Source organism: Leptidea sinapis, chromosome 26 (genome assembly GCF_905404315.1).
Source record: "Leptidea sinapis chromosome 26, ilLepSina1.1, whole genome shotgun sequence".
In the NCBI taxonomy this organism is placed as follows: Eukaryota; Metazoa; Arthropoda; class Insecta; order Lepidoptera; family Pieridae; genus Leptidea; species Leptidea sinapis.
The window spans coordinates 7,522,728-7,539,364 of NC_066290.1; the positions used below are offsets into that span (position 1 = coordinate 7,522,728).

General features: G+C 35.8%; 2 protein-coding genes across 2 annotated transcripts in view; one reads left to right on the plus strand and one right to left on the minus strand.

Annotated features, from left to right (window-relative positions):
• LOC126972348 (L-threonine ammonia-lyase) overlaps nt 1-16,637 on the minus strand; it is a 31,423-nt gene that overhangs the window by 7,434 nt on the left and 7,352 nt on the right. Inside the window, exons 2-6 of the mRNA XM_050819032.1 lie at nt 11,694-11,807; nt 10,371-10,441; nt 6,264-6,551; nt 4,786-4,948; nt 377-532 (exon numbers count right to left, since the gene is read on the minus strand). Of these exons, the coding sequence (XP_050674989.1) occupies nt 377-532; nt 4,786-4,948; nt 6,264-6,551; nt 10,371-10,441; nt 11,694-11,807 (792 nt within the window). The remainder of the gene's footprint in view (nt 1-376; nt 533-4,785; nt 4,949-6,263; nt 6,552-10,370; nt 10,442-11,693; nt 11,808-16,637) is intronic.
• Nucleotides 1-16,637, plus strand: part of LOC126972325 (uncharacterized) — a 768,748-nt gene that overhangs the window by 5,923 nt on the left and 746,188 nt on the right. The gene's annotated exons all lie outside the window — the stretch shown is intronic.

Genomic DNA, 16,637 nt, shown 5'->3' on the forward strand with positions numbered 1-16,637 from the left:
GACTGCATGTTTAAATTAAATGGGAATTTTTAAGAGGAGTCTCTATTCCTTTTGTCTTTCAACATAATTTTATTTTTGGGTTTCCTAAGCTGTGTTGATATTAATATAGGTATATAGATAATATAATAATATTGACACACTTTTTACACAAATTATCTTGCCCCAAGTTAAGCATATACTCGTAGTGTTATGGGTTACAAGACAATGATATATTTAATACAATATACTTACTTAAACATACATAAATTCATATAAACATACATAAATACATTTAAACATCCATGACTCGGAAACAAACATCCATATTCATCATATAAATGCTTGCACCTACCGGGATTCGAACCCGGGACCTCTAGCTTAATATAGATAAACGTACCAATTTGTCAATGAGAGTTTTAGCTGTGAAGAAGGCATTATATCCAACCGTAGGTACTGCCAGCCCGTCTGCCAGAGTAGACCTGATCTCCACACTCAAAGGCTCGTCACTCTTCAGAGCCATCTCCATACTGGGACACTTCTCCGTTTCTATGCCCTATTAAATTTTACAATAATAAGTATTTGACAATTAAAAGTGGGATAGGTATTTCGTAAAATACCCAGAAAAAAATGAAAGGCAAAAAATTATAAGTAAACCATATTATGCTTACGTAAGAAGTATTCTTGAATATTGCAGCAATATATGGAACCCACGATACATAACACATGTCAAAGAAATTTTATTTATTTATTTATTTAGGCACACAAACAAACTACAATAAATTTTGAATTAAATAATATAGTATACAATATATATATATATATATATATATATGTATATTGTATATTGTTCACTAATAGCGTGCACAGCATGCTTTTTACAAAGGTAACAAAATTTTAGTATCTGAATATAGTATAAACATAAAAACGAAAAATATTAAACTACATAAACCATTTAAAATGATTTCAATATTATGTCTTATAAATATAATTTCAAATATATTATTTTTTGACAATATTCTTGGATTCTGCCAAACTTTGACTAAATATGTCTACGTTTTTATTTTTATGAGATAATTCATTATAATATCTACACATACGCACAAGGGGATTATAATACGAGGTACTATTTTTGTACACACACAGAGAACAAGTCCTTCGTGATCTGGAATTATGAAAAGTGTTAAAATTAAGCGATTCAACGAGATAGGGCGAGTCAATATTGGAATTTATTATTTTGTAAATAGTCAATAAGTCATGATACTTTCTTCTGTCCTCCAAAGATAAAGTTTTGTATTCAGCTAGCCTCTCCCGATAGTTATGAAGAAGCCTTCCTGTGCCTTCTCTGTATGATAATATTTTCAAACACTTATTTTGAACACTTTCAAGCCTATCAATGTGAACAGTGTAAAACGGAGACCATATACAACAACAATATTCTAGAGTACTTTTGATAATTGTATTAAATAAATATAATAAACAAAAATTGTTGTGAAATTCCTTTAAAACTCGACAAATGAATCCGAGAAGCTTATTACTTTTGTCTATAATATTCTCATAGTGAGGTCGAAATGTCAATTTATCGTCAAAAAGTACACCTAGATCCTTTACGATTGGTTTACGATTAAGTGTTTGACCTGACAGTGTGTAATCAAAAAATATTCTGTGCTTTTTTCTTGTAAAAGACACAACACTACATTTGGAAATATTTAATGACATTTTATTTATGTTACACCAATTTGCTAATTGAGTCAAATCCTTTTGTATAATCGTGCAATCTTTGGTATTAACAATATTATAATAAATTTTTAAATCATCAGCATAGAGTAAGCATGGACATTTAATTTTCTTGATTAGATCATTGATAAAAATGACAAAAAATAAAGAACCCAGGTGTGATCCTTGAGGAACTCCAGAAGTGAAAAAACATAAAGTGAATTGATAACATACAAGCAAAATTTTTCAAACACATCAACTATCGCGCACAACACAGTTATGGGGACTACCCCGAATCTTGCAGGTTTCATAATATGATGACACTTGAGGACAGGCGCAAGGTTCTGGATCTCTCTTTCCTTCATAACATAGTTCATGGTTGGATCGACAGTACAGAGCTAACTGAACTATTCATGCAATTACGAGTGCCGTCAGTTCGCACTAGACACACGTCTCTATTCCAAGTCCCGCTGAGTCACACTAATTATTATGAAAATTCAGTAATCCGTCGCACTCTATGCAGCTATAATAAGCAATTCAACAGTACTGAACTATTTAATAACAGTAAAGGCTGCTTTAAAAGGAGTGTTAATAAAAATTTAAAGGAAGGTTAAATTTAGAGTAATTCACAAACACACAAACACACACACACACACACACACACACGCACTCTCACCAAACCACACACGCACAAATATCATGTCTTATTATAAATATTAAAAGTCCGTTATTAGATGTAAGTCTTACAAAATAGTATTATTATAACCTAATTTAAGTTCTGTGGATTTTGTGATGTTTTAAATAAATAAATAAATAAACCTTATTTCTTATATAATTAATTATACGTCTAGATAGAGTCTCTTGCTGGTAGACAACCGATGAAAACAGGCCAGGTTTATTATTTTAGTGTGCGTGGTCTTACACGTGTCTTACACGTCGTGATTTGTATGTCACTTTATGTTAGTGTGCGTGAAATTTTTTCAACGTTTTTACAGATGTCACAGTCTATCTAGATGTATAAATGATCTAAGCTAACGGTTGGCTTAGATCATTAATTAGATAGGTCGAACCTCATACCCTCAAATATTGTAATAAATTGTATACCAGGTTCAAATTAATACGTAGTTTAGGCCAAATATGCCTAAAGGGTTTTTATAAATAGTGAAACAGTCACCGCATTAATTAATTAATTTATTAATAAATTAAATATTGTGGGTGCACAAAGAGTTGCACTAATTCCTTCTCTTTCCTACCTGCACCCTATCCCTCCTACTTTCGGAGTAGCGCGAGCGCAGCTGATCGTTGCGTTCCGCGAGGAGTAATTACTTAATTAGTATTGAACTAGTATTAAACTAGTATTGAACTAGTATTGAACTTGATTTGAACTTGTCAACGCCGTGATAACTAATTAATTCGTCTCATTACGTGTAATCTCGTGACCAAGTGCCTTGTGCCCTAGTTTTACTATTATTGAATTCGGGATGAAAGAGTGGCCACTCAAAGAAAACGCCTACAAAATAAACAGGGAAATTCGAGACCCGGCACGTGGTGGAAGAATCGCTGCTGCTCTGGTAAGTCCTCCTGTCTTATTTCCTTACACCGTCTTCCTAATTAAAATTTTCACCTAGATCCAGCGCATGCAGGTATTATACCTACAATAAAATTATAAAATGGAATGGACAATGATCATTTAATTTGGACCAAAAAAAGAGGAAAGAGAGGTGACTTAGTGGTGGTTCAATACAAAGCAAAAGAAGAAAGTCAGACAGCGTCGTAATGATTAAGGATTGGTCTCCGCTGCGCTCCAAGCACTACCGCACTACCTAAGAACAATAGCTTTTATATTACAGCAACTTTATATTGTAGTGTGCATTGTATATTCGTAAAGTTTCTTGTTCGCGAGGCATCTTGACACTCAATGGCATCTTTCAAATTTTGTAACAAACGCTTCGTGTTATTTTATATTGAAATAATTAATAACATACAAAATACTTACTGATGATATTATGTGATCCTAGTATCTCTCTTATTTCTTGTAGTTTTATTTTTACAAAGTTTTACTACGCAACCAATCAAGGCATTTTAGTTTCAATATAGTAATTCAATTTAAATATATAAGCAAACTTTAATAGAACATGTGGCACGTCAACGTCACATATTGTTCGAGACTGGCTCGAGTACGCCCACTTGGGCGTAGTATTAAGTAGCCGCACTTTGAGACTACGCCTGCGGTATCTAGTTGGAGCGTAGGAGAGACCAAGACTAAGCCGTAGTTAGTGAAATTACTGGGCAGATGAGACCCAACATTAAGATGTCTTTTAAAACAGTTTACCAGTGGGAAGCTCCTTTATACAGTATGCCGGCTAGATTATGGGTACCCCCAACGGCGCCTATTTTAGCAGTGAAGTAGTAATGTGCAAGCATTATTGTGTTTCGGTCTGAAGGGTGCCGTAGCTAGTGAAATTACTGAGCAAATAAGAATTAACATCTTATGTCTCAAGGTGACGAGCGCAATTGTAATATGCCTTCCAGAATTTTTGGGTTTTTCAAGAATTCTGAGCGGTACTGCATTGTAACGGGCAGGGCATATCAATTACCATCAGCTGAACGTCCTGCTTGTCTCGTACCTTATTTTCATTATAAAAAATCTAAAGTAGTATAGTTAATAATTAGTAGTTATATCAAATACGAACGAAAGTATTCATTTTAAGGACGCTTGCGAATCAAGCCTCATTTAGCCTCATACGTGCAGTCAGTAGGTACCTATTTAGATTTGAATTTTCCGCTTCACGTACCAATATAGTTATTAGAGATGCATTTGATATGATGTTATTATTCTGTGGCTTTATGCGTCATTGTCACTGTCATTTATCTTGTCACATACTTATATTATATACGTTATGTACGGTAGTCGGCGTATTATTATTCATTGTCGATAAGAATTCCTTGGTTAATTAAAATAAAATAAAGCTCTGTATTTACAAATTAATATAGATATTGTTATACTAAAAAGGTGTATTATTTTAACAATAGTATTCCGTCAGCTCATTGCTGCTTCAGCTTTTATTACAGTGTAATAATCTTAATACTTACATAGATTAGTACTTCAGGCCTGAGATGCTTGACTGCAGTAGCCACACCAGCCAGCAATCCTCCTCCTCCCACGGGCACCAGTATCGCATCCACATCTGGTACCTGCTCCAGAATTTCTAAGCCTATTGTCCCTTGACCCGCCATTATGTGAGGGTGGTCATATCTAAAAAAAGATAATTAGTTGTATTTTGTTTAGAGCAAGTAATCAGCTGAAACCGCCACATAAACACATCAAATAGAATAAATATTTTACAAGTTTTTTTTTTAATTTGCGCGATTACAAGAAAACACTCCTGCAGAAGCCCAGTTTCTAGAAAAAACAAATTTCTAAGCTATGGTAGGTTAGCCCTTTTTTATATCTATTGAGTCAATTATAGTATGACCAATGCCAATTCGGCTGTCACCGACAGCAAAGTTACCTCTTCTAATATAAAAAAGAATGTAATAATACACAATTAAAATTTGAAAAACAAAATTTTATGAACGATGCGGGATTCGAACCCACGACCTCCGGCGTTCCGTGCCGGTGCTCTAACCAACTGAGCTAACCGTTCGAGTACCGCCTCGTTATAAAATTCAGTTTGCTTTGTTCAACTCTCAGGTTGTGGCTTCATCTACAGGATCTACTTTACAGTTGATAACCTGCTCAACCCCAATATTTGCATATTAGGAAATTGACTAGAGATGTCGCTCTTGTAAATCTAAACAATATGTTACGTTTTTTTTAAAAGCGATAACCCTCTTGTAATAATAATAAACTTACTGTCAAGTATAATGTGGCCCGTGTAAAACGGAATTTAATATTTATTATAATGATTTAAAAATGTTTATAGAATATATAGTTTATAGAATTATAGTACAATAATTTAATCTATTGCTTCTTGTGTGTTTCTTCAAAGATTTTTAAGGCTATAATAAGCCGTACACTGCACCGTGCCCTTTAACAATGGCGTCACCACCTGTAAATGTCTGTCGATTTAGAGTAGTGATGAGTTACCACTTGCCACTTATCCTCATGTGAGTTCAACTTTTCCGAGCTATTATGAATACATAGGTTAAACGCGAATGTTTGTGCTTCCTGTGTTTCCCCGGGGCATAAAAATAATAGGGAATTCCCAGGCCCAAAGGGTCGTAAGAGGCAATTGAGGGCATTTTCCAGCTTCTTTGCACAGGATGTAGGCTAGATTATGGGTACCACAACGGCGCCTATACCTGCCGTGAAGCAGTAATGTGTGAGCATTATTGTATTTCGGTCTGAAGAGCCTCGTAGCTTGTGAAATTACTGGGCAAATGAGACTGAACATCTTATGTTTTAAGATGACAAGCGCAGTTGTAGTGCCCCTCAGAATTTTTGGGTTTTTCAAGAATCCTGAGCGACACTGCATTGTAATGGGCAGGGCCTATCATTTACCATCAGCTGAACGTCCTACTCGTCTCGTCGTCGTAGTATTTTGCCTATTTACTGTCAAATAACATACCCATTAATGTAAGTAAGTCCTTTCTCCTTGGCCAACATCATAGCGTGGTACTTCGCTTCCTTCATGTCATGGCCGTGCACGATCACCTCGGCGCCGTACGATCGGCATTTCTCAATCTTCATGATTGGAGCTATGTTCGGCATCACGACTGTCGCTGGGATGTTGAGTTTCTTCGCGTGATAGCTGAGACCTTGGGAGTGGTTGCCCAGGGACGCTGAGATTACTCCGCGCGCCTTGTTTTCAGATGACAGCAGAAGTAAGGCGTTGCGTGCTCCGCGTTCTTTAAAACTGTTATAGAAATTAAATATAAATTCTTAGATATATTAAATGTTAATTAATTCATACAAGTGGGAGGCTCCTTAGCACAGGAAGCCGGCTAAATTATGGGTACCACAACATTATTGTATTTCGGTTTGAAGGGCCTCGTAGCTAGTGAAATAACTGGGCAAATAAGACTACATCGTTTGTCTCAAGGTGACGAGCGCAATTGTAGTGCCACTCAGAATTTATGGTTTTTTCAAGAATCCTGAGCGGCACTGCATTGTAATGGGTAGGGCTTTTCAATTACCAACATCTGACCGTCCTGCTCGTCTCGTCCCTTATTTTCATAAAAAAAAACTGAGTGTTGCATTTATAAGCAGACATTCACAGCTCCTACAAGATGGACCCACGATCTGGTCAAGATTGCCGGAATACGTTGGATGAGGGCAGCCCAGGACCGATCGTCGTGGCGATGTTTGGGGGAGGCCTTTGCCCAGCAATGGACATCTTCCGGCTGATGATGATGATGATGACGGTTCACTTTTTTTTATATATATATATATAATTGGGATTAAAGATGATCCGTAGATCCTTAGATTTCATACAGTGTTGTTAAACAAAAATTAGACTAATATCAATAAAATTAAAACTGTAGTCTAACAAATGATAGAAAAAACCTTTCAAAATAAAAACCGAAAACTAAAATTTTGATTACGTAGAACATAACCGAATAAAAAAAAATTAACAAAAAAAAAACATGCGATTTCAAAAATAGTATCCCAAAACAATAGATATAATATGCACTAAAAAGTACAAAAAAATATAAATAATTAATCTAAGTAATCTTTGTGCGGCACAAGCACATCTCACCCATCACTTTAGCTGACACCGACTTAAAAAATAAAGCTTTGAAATAAAAGAAAAATCATTAAAATAGGTTCACCCAGTCGAATGTTCTGAGGTAACACATAAAAAATACAGCGATTGAGAACTTCTTCCTTTTTTGAAGTCGGTTAAAAAGTACTCAAACTTGATAACCGGTTTACATTTTTGGTTTCCTTGCCTTGGTCAAAATTTTTATCGAATGAAAATAACGATATCTTTAATTATCCAAATGTCTTGACTTTTGTCTTTTTGATTTCCTTAGTGCTGATTCCATAATAAAGACTGGTGTCTCATGCCATGTCTCGTGTCAGAGTTTGGCGAGTCAACATGTCCTGAGGATGCCTCGTGTAGAGGCGAAACACGTGTTGAACTGTTTGACAAATATTGGTTGAATTAATACTAAGGAAAACTCAAAACATTTGGATAATTATGGATTACCGCAAAGTAACGCCTACTTCAATAGATATGTTTAATGTAAATGAAAATAAAATTTTACACTAGTAAAGGCCTGTATTCATTTTGATTAGTGCGAGTGCAAGTGTTTAGTTATTGAGGATGATTAGTGTAGGTGTATAGTGCAAGTAGTGTCCAATTCTTGTTGAGTGGCTCTGTTTAGTATATTCAGTTGTTAGGTGTCGATCAGCAAGTATGGACGAACATAGAGAAGGGCTCTTGCAATTGCAAGAAGTACTTAAAGAAGTATTAAACGCGGTGGTATCTGAAACCGAAGAACTTTTGAATATTACTTTGCTCTCGTGTTTATTGGCAGGCACGCTGCTAGTGAGAAAGAAGGAAGGGCGCGCGGGACGTGGCTACTCGCACTTCACTCGCAAAAAAATAGAACCCGCTTCTAATCACGTTACTACGCAGCCAACTAATCACCTGCACTAATCACTAATCAAAGTGAATCCAGGCCATTAGACTAATATATTTTGTAATACTTAATCTGTTCGCAAACCCAAACAAAAATATATAATAGTCTAAAAGAGATTTGTCTCGTAGATAGCAAAGGCCACAGACATGCTGATAGACTTGAGATACCTACGATGATTAGCGGTTTTTGATTCATATCTTTGTAACCATAAAGTACTACGTGACTTAAGTCGTTAATTTTATTTATCACCATTGTTTAATTAAGCCGCGAGATAAGTCTTCGTGGGTAATGTGTTCGTCATCATTAACAAGCAGCCGATTCCGTTATTAGTTACTTCGTGCACTAAGTTTGTTACAAAGTAATCTAAAGATGCCTACTAGGTATAACCAAATCAAAATGAAAACAAATTAAAATTACTTTTTTCATGTAGGTCATGGAAATGACACTTATGATTGTTAAAAGTTTTCTTTTCTTTTATATCCACCACCTTTGTAGGTTGTTACGAAATGATAGTAGGTACTAATGGAAAATTAATTTATATAGGTGGATTATGCACTTATTTTATTTTTGAATATTTTTTTGAAGTGAAATCTTCTTTTTCTTGGGATGGGTATAAAATGTTAAACTCGCGTCAGGACACGTGGCCTGACCGAAAATTCGTAGGGCAGTTTAATACAAAATACTTTATAAAATATTAAAACGCGTGTATAATGAAATGTCATTAAACATAATATCAACGTGAAATTCCTTCGGCATTGATGTCTGGCATGTTATCAAAGTCGAAATAATAACATAAACTAAGCATGAGTCACTGATTGAGAGCACAGTTGGTATACGGAACCTAGAATACGGAATATAACAAAATATATATACATCTATATGTAGACGTGGCTATGTTATGATTATTAGCGTACAGGTATATGAAATATGAGCCCATTGGTGTTTTCCAGGGTACCATATTTTAGAAGGCGAAGTCTGTGTATCAGGTTGGACATAAAACCAGAGAGAGAGAGACCCACATTATGACCAGATGGTATGGTAGACAGTAGGCACGTAGCGCGCGTTGGTCAAAGCACACCTTTGGTATAGGGACTATTATCCTCTCTATAGAGAGGATCGAATAAATGGCAACCTAGAAGCGATACGACTACAAACATTATTCAGCAAATCAAACTACTCTGTAAAGAACAAAATGAGCCCAGATATAGACAGATCAATCAGCTAAATCAAGGGGTTTTGAAGCGAAGCTTACATACGGACGTTCGGGTCGCTCGGAGCGTCAGATTTTCAAGCGTTACGTTACAGCGTTAGGACCGCAACGCGTCAAATTCTCTGATAGTACACAGAATAACGTTGTAAAGATAATACCAAATGCAAATTGGCTTACCAAAATAACAAAAGTCTGGCTATTTAATCTTCTGAAACTGAAATATGCTATAAACGGAGAGTGCAAATACATTCTAACCAGCTAAGTACTAAGAAAAACGCCGCGAAGAATATTGGTCTGGTCAATTGTCAACATGTCAGTCATAGTTGACTTTTACAGGATACAGACACTAAACATATAGGACTGACTTCACCGGAAACAGCGCTCTTACGCCACGGAGCACACATCTCAAGACTGACACGACTGATCGCATGATGTGACATAAAAAAAATCGTACATATTTTAACCCTACTAAAAGTGTTTTATTTATAATCGCAATACTTTTCCTATTTTGCTTTTTTTTTACTTCCCACTAAGATATACTTGAAATTGATACTTTTCGAAAATTTCGAGAAGTTTTACCCCGTTAGGTACCCATACCCGAAGTGGTTTTACCCCGTTTTTCAAAAATCGATTTTTTTTTTTCAGATCTCGACGTTTTTGTTTTTTTGTCCTAAAAAGCTTCCCTGACTATTCCCGCGATGGTGTCCTCACGTCTGTGTGTGTGTGTATGGATGTAAAGGTTTGTAACGTTTCATTGCTTTTGAACGGCTCTTTTGTAATTGTGTTGTCGTTTTTATTATAAAAACAAATGCGTTACCAGCCTAGATTGCACGGCCAATGAACAGGATTTTATCTTAAATTATAAAATATAACATACCTTCCTGTATGCTGAAGAAAATCATTTTTGAGGTAAATATCCGTTCCATATGTTTGAGACATGTGGGATTTCTAGAAAAAGAACAAAAAATCTTACTTATAAACTTTTGTAGATGCATATAAAATAATAAGTAAATAGTTTTTACGATTTATCCTGAAAAAAATGAATAAAATAATTTTTCATTACTCATACTCGGAAAGTAATGTTGTTTTGATCTGATTATTGGTTGGAAAATGCTGCTTCCCTCCATAGAGAGAGAAAAACTCATACAAATTACTTCCCACCTAAGGGCCGGAATGAACTTTAAAAATAGAACTGCTATCAGCTGTTAAAAAAAATGCTGCGGCCATGTGACTTTCTAAACAGCCAGTGTGAACTTAGTGCAAACTTCTTTGAGCGGAATAAGCCGCAACAATTACGCGGTGAGTTCCATATTTAAAATTTACAAAGTCGACATAAATTGTCCTAAATTGACAATCAATTTTAAATAGGTACTACTAATATTATTATATATTATCAATAAATAGTTTAGATAAACAACTACTTTTATTTTCCTCATATTCGAAATTCCTACTCGGCCTATAGCCGCCCTTGCTGCGCTCGGACGTCTAAATACCTCGGGAATTGATTCTTTCGACCCTCGGTTAACAATCTACTATTTGACGATGGTATATACCTTCCGCGGGGGTATAGACATCGGAGGACGGAGATATAAATATCGGTGATTTTCTCAGATAGTAGTAGTAGTAGACAGGAGAAAAGAAGTATAATTATATGTAAAAACTGTAAGGGAAAAGTAAGGAATCTGTTTCCGTATTCTTGCTGATTCAAAGGAAGAAAGTAGCATCAAATTGAAATATTTTTATTCATAATAGGATTTAGAATAACTTATTTAACGTCAAAGTCATCAACCCATTCGAAAATCCATCCTCCGACCTGTGAAGAACGGGCGCTAGAATCTCAGCGAGTTGTTTTTGTTTTTATAAAGTTTTGTAACAATAAAATATGTTATTAAAAAAGCCTGAGGGCGTTCGCTCCTATCCCTAGAGAGGTAGTTTTGTTTCAACGAAATCACTTAAACTTTCTTTGTCTTATAACAATTCAAAAAAGTTGTAGAACATCGCCCAACAAAAGACTTACTACTGGACTTACCGTGTAGGCAAAACATATTAAAAGTAAAACTGAAAACAATACTTAGGATTGCTACAACTTAAAATTCGATTCATTCGCAGTTATTGTTGAATCCTTCGTAGCGATAATTGTTAATATTAAAATTTAAGCAATTAAATATGAAATTTATGAAACAAAGGAAATATTACTTACCACGCATGGCGTTTTAATAATCCCACTTTGTATTCTAAAGGCAGCGGCAGATACATCTTCGAAAGAAATTTTCTGAGGATGGTCTCTGTCGCACATAGGATCAAATTCTATTGTCTGGAACACCATTATGATATTTTAATTATTTTCATAAGCACAACACATACAATGACATGCTGGCAGTCGTTTGCAGCACACTATTAAGAAGCAATGTCTAGTTATACTTAAATAAAATTTGATGAGATCAAAGGTGGCTGTAATATCGGACATTAACTTATAATATCCGATAACAATAATTATGACCACGTTAATAACATTAATGTGAAACGCAATTAGTATTTAGTAATTAATTAGTAGTAGTTTATTCCTACTTTTAAACCTTTTCAGAAAGATTCAAACGAAAAAGTTGGAAATTTACTTGATGATAACGAAAAACTTTGAAAAGCTATTTATGTAATAATAATTGTAATCTCATTTGTATCTGACGCTGATTTATCTCGTAAGTAAGCGTAAATAATAAATTCTCAGGCACTTTCACACATAATGCAAAAATATAAACGAAACAAATATTTATATTTTTCATAACAATGTTGTGAGTAGAGACGTGTAGTGGGTTCTTTCAGGGACTTCCACCGAATCCAACAAAGACTTCATTGCAGTTACCGACTTTTCTCATAGCCGATGCAGTATCAGCGACATAGTTATAGTGTTATATATACCAACACTGGTATAGAAATATAAAATATATAAACTAAATTCATGCATCTCAATAGAAGGTATGCACAACATAAGTAGATGTGAATATATAACAGAGATAAATATTGATATTTACTTCTGAGTTCATAAATTTGTTTGTTCCTTAAATCAGAGGGTGCAATCGGGCAAGAGGTTAACATGCTGGGAAGTGATGAGGCCAGGGTCCTAAGGACATACGCAACACCAGAGGTCAAGAGATGCGTTGCAGGCCTTTATATTCGGAGTGTGCTCTATGCTTGAAGGTTCCTAAGTCGTATCGGAAAAATTGCAGGCGGATATTGACTCCATAGAGTGGCTGTGCGAGGCAATAAATTTCTAGAAAACGCGCGGATGCGCTAAATTTCTAAAATGGAAGACTCAACACGACGCGGATGGAAATTTGCAATTTGATGTAATGTCTAATGTTGGACTTCGGCTGCTGTGTCAACCTGAAAAACTCCTCTGAACACTCTGCGTGGTATATGCGGTAGAAGATGCAGAGAGAACCCACATCTCTACGTAACGCCAAAGACTCCAGCCGATTGCAGATGACTTGATCGTCGGTTATTCGAGCCTATCTTCTTTGTATGTGGTCAAATAGAAGAAACCAGTATTGGGGGGCGCCCGTCCAGAAGTGAGAATAGTTCCATGTGAATCCGAATTGGCGCCTCTCGATGGCACCATGACAGAATAAAGAGGAATAGTACAGATGTTGCACATAGTTATAATTCACATGGCAGCGCATTTCGAATTTTGTCTTATGATGTTTTATGATGTTTCAGCTAGTTTTTGAAAATGGTGAACGGAATGACGCTACGTTATCGCCAGTGAACTTCACGTAGTCCATGATAGGACATCACGTTGTCCTCTAGTGAACCTCACGTGCTCCACAAGCGGTCGAGAAGTCGGTCGGTGATTGGTTGTAGATCTTTCATTGCTGTCACACTTGGTGAAGTGTAGTGGCGACTTTTGGTGGTGGCGGCAGGGCAACCACACGGGGCCTCGATTTCACAGGCGCCACATGTTACCAATGTCTAAAGTACGTCAGTTCTGAATCTCTATTTTCATAACACCGCTTGTTCGTCTATTGGCCGTGGCAAATCAGAAGTGCCGATTGGTACGCTACTTGAATTTTATTGGTCACCCACTCGCCCTCCCGGGGTAGTGTAGCCAGCTACGTCTGTACATCGTCGCGAGGTTTTTTAAACAAAAAAAACGTGTTAACTCTTGCTCTATTTAAATCAAAAAACTATTTAAATCAAAAACTTCCCCTCTGACATATTATGATGTAGTCCCAGGTTATATCACCTTAAAAACCAAAGAACCAAGCAACTTAAAAATTCCACGGGACGGCGCGAACGAACGGCACGAAACGGCGGAAACAAGGAACGGTATTTGAAGGGTATCCTGACGTAAGAAAATCAGACGCTATGGGCTATATTTACGTAGTTCATCCCAACAACAGTGTTTGCTTTCACTTGAGATTGTTACTCAGCGTAGTATTAAAGGCCCTACTTCTTTCCTTCATTCTTCTATTTTTGAAACATTTCAAAGGGTTTGTAAAGCAATGGGTCAGTTAAAAGACGACTCTCACTGGGAAAGTACGCTTTCTGAAGCTGCCTTATGCTGTTCAGCTACATCAATTAGGCATTTATTTGCCTTCATGATATTCTTCTGTCAAGTTATCGACCTGCAACTTCTTTAGCAAACTTATCGTCAAAGTATGGCTCAAGATATACTGCATAACAGACGTTAAGAATTGTTATTAAGTAAATTAGATTTTGATCAACTTTTTTTGATCAAACTTTATTTGAATTGAATAAAGTAGTAGAATATCTGAAAATCTAGAAAATAGTATATACGAGAAACAAACTATAAGCATTCGAGACTTTTACAAGGAATTTAAGATTTATGTTGTTTTAATGCTGAGAAAATGTCAAGAGTTTATGACATAATATTGTCCTAATTAATAATAGTGATGAAGGTTTTAGATGCCCCTAAAATAGGAGGCACAGGTTAAACATTTGATATAAAAATTGCCCTAGCTGTGACGTCCACGTCGTCCGGCATAGCACTCCACACTTTTGGAAGGTTCTAACTAACAAAGAGAATTTAAATACTAACCAAGGAAACCAACCATTCTACATTATAGACGACCATTAAAAATATGTAGTGATGACGTTACTAGCATTCGCAACTGAGAGTATCTCTAATATATAAAATTCTCGTGTCATGGTGTTAAACTTTGAACACCTCCGAAACGGCTTGATTCTCATGAAATTTTGAATGCATATTGGGTAGGTCTGAGAATCGGACAACATCTATTTTTCATCCCCCTAAATGTTAAGGGTGGTCCACGATTTTTTTTTTAATTTTTTGTTTTTTTTTTTTAATTTGTTTGATTATGAGTCAGCATTAAAAAATACATACAACTTCAAATTTTCACCCATCTACGATCAACAGTTACTTTTGTATCGCGACTTTAATATCGGCAATACAACGTTTGCTGGGCCAGCTAGTTTACAGTATAATATTCTAAGATTTGAGAAAAATTTGGTAAAATATTAGTTTAATCAAAACAATTAGTATTACTATCTATACATTGCTGCCATCTAATAGGAAGGTCATTTATGTCTTTGCGATAAAACTGTGGTAACCTAAATTTGACAAACTATGTGAAAGCATTTTGTACTGAACTGCGAAGAAAAAGTTTTTATCACGTAGAAAATTGTGAAAAAAATGGTAGTCCGTTGGAGCAAGGTCTGGCGAATACGGATGGTGACGAATGGCTTCTAATTGCAGTACCTGCAGAGTTAAAACGGTTTTTCGTGCTGTATGGGATCTCGCGTTATCTGAGCAATAATGGTGATGATCGATTCATGCTAGTTATTTCACTGCTAGTTTTGCTATCATTGTTCGGAGTTCGGCACAGTACATCTGCCGTTATTGCTTCACCAGATCGTAGAAAGCTATAGAGAATAACACCTAACAGTTACCTAAGGTAAATTTTTTAATGGTAAGCTTTGCTTTAGGACATTGTTGCGGCGTTTGACCCGGGGTCAGCCATTGCATTTTTCGCTTACGTTTTTCAAAAAAAAAATCCACTCTTCATAGCGTGTCACAATTTGATCCAATATTCCTTCATTTCAGTATCGATTCAACAAGGCAACAGAAGTTTCAACACGCGATTCTTTCTGCAGATCAGTCAAATCATGAGGCACCCATTTTTCATATTTTTTTATTATATTAATTTGACGCAAATGAGGCAATATTGTTGGTACGTTACCTTACCAAAACCATGTCGCTAATTCCTGTGTAGTTTAGCTCGGATCAGTTTCCACCATCTCTTTCAATTCATTGTTATTCACCTGTGTGTCTTCCACGTGGTTCGTTCTCCAAATCAAATTTTCCATCACGAAAGTGTTTAAACCAAAATCGCACGGTGCGTTGATTAGCAACAGCAGAGCCCTCTCAAAAAGCAAGATTGATATTGTGAGCTGTTTTTGCCGCGGTAGCAGCCTGGCGCAATTATATATTAAGGCGCTATAGTCCTAAAAAGTAACATTTTTAAAAATCTACTTAAAATACTTCTACAAATACTACTGTTCCAATTTTTTGACATGTTTATCTTGATTTCTTTATCTAAATTATCGCTGTTTCGAAAACACGATTACGAAAAATAATCTCGATAGATTTATTTTTTGAAAAATAGTCTTTTTTATTTGAATTGTTTATATTATCATAAAACTATGATAGCTATAAACACAAAACTTATTTTATTCGATAGTTTATTAGTATTTATAAGTTTTCACTGTGGGATTTATCAATACGCTTTATGAATTATTTTATATTAATTTTTTTCGTAATAAACCAAACGCGACGCCTTGGTTGCATGCTCGCTCAAGCCAGCAGTACGCCCGTGACCACTGTCAAGGAAGGTACTGTGTTCGCGTCTCTCGGGCTCACATTACGTAAGATTTTAGCAAACAAGTACAAAGCGGGAATCATAGTAAAAAAATTATGATGATGCGACAGCGTATTAAATTTACGTTATATTATTTTGAATATTATGCCACGCGGGATTTTTGTAGATATGTACTTTAGGGAAGTTAGATAAATCCAAGATGACCGCCGCACAAAATTATGATTTCAGCAATATGGATATCGTGTCCGAGGTTCTCGAGGGTGCAGATATCGATTTTGTGATTATTT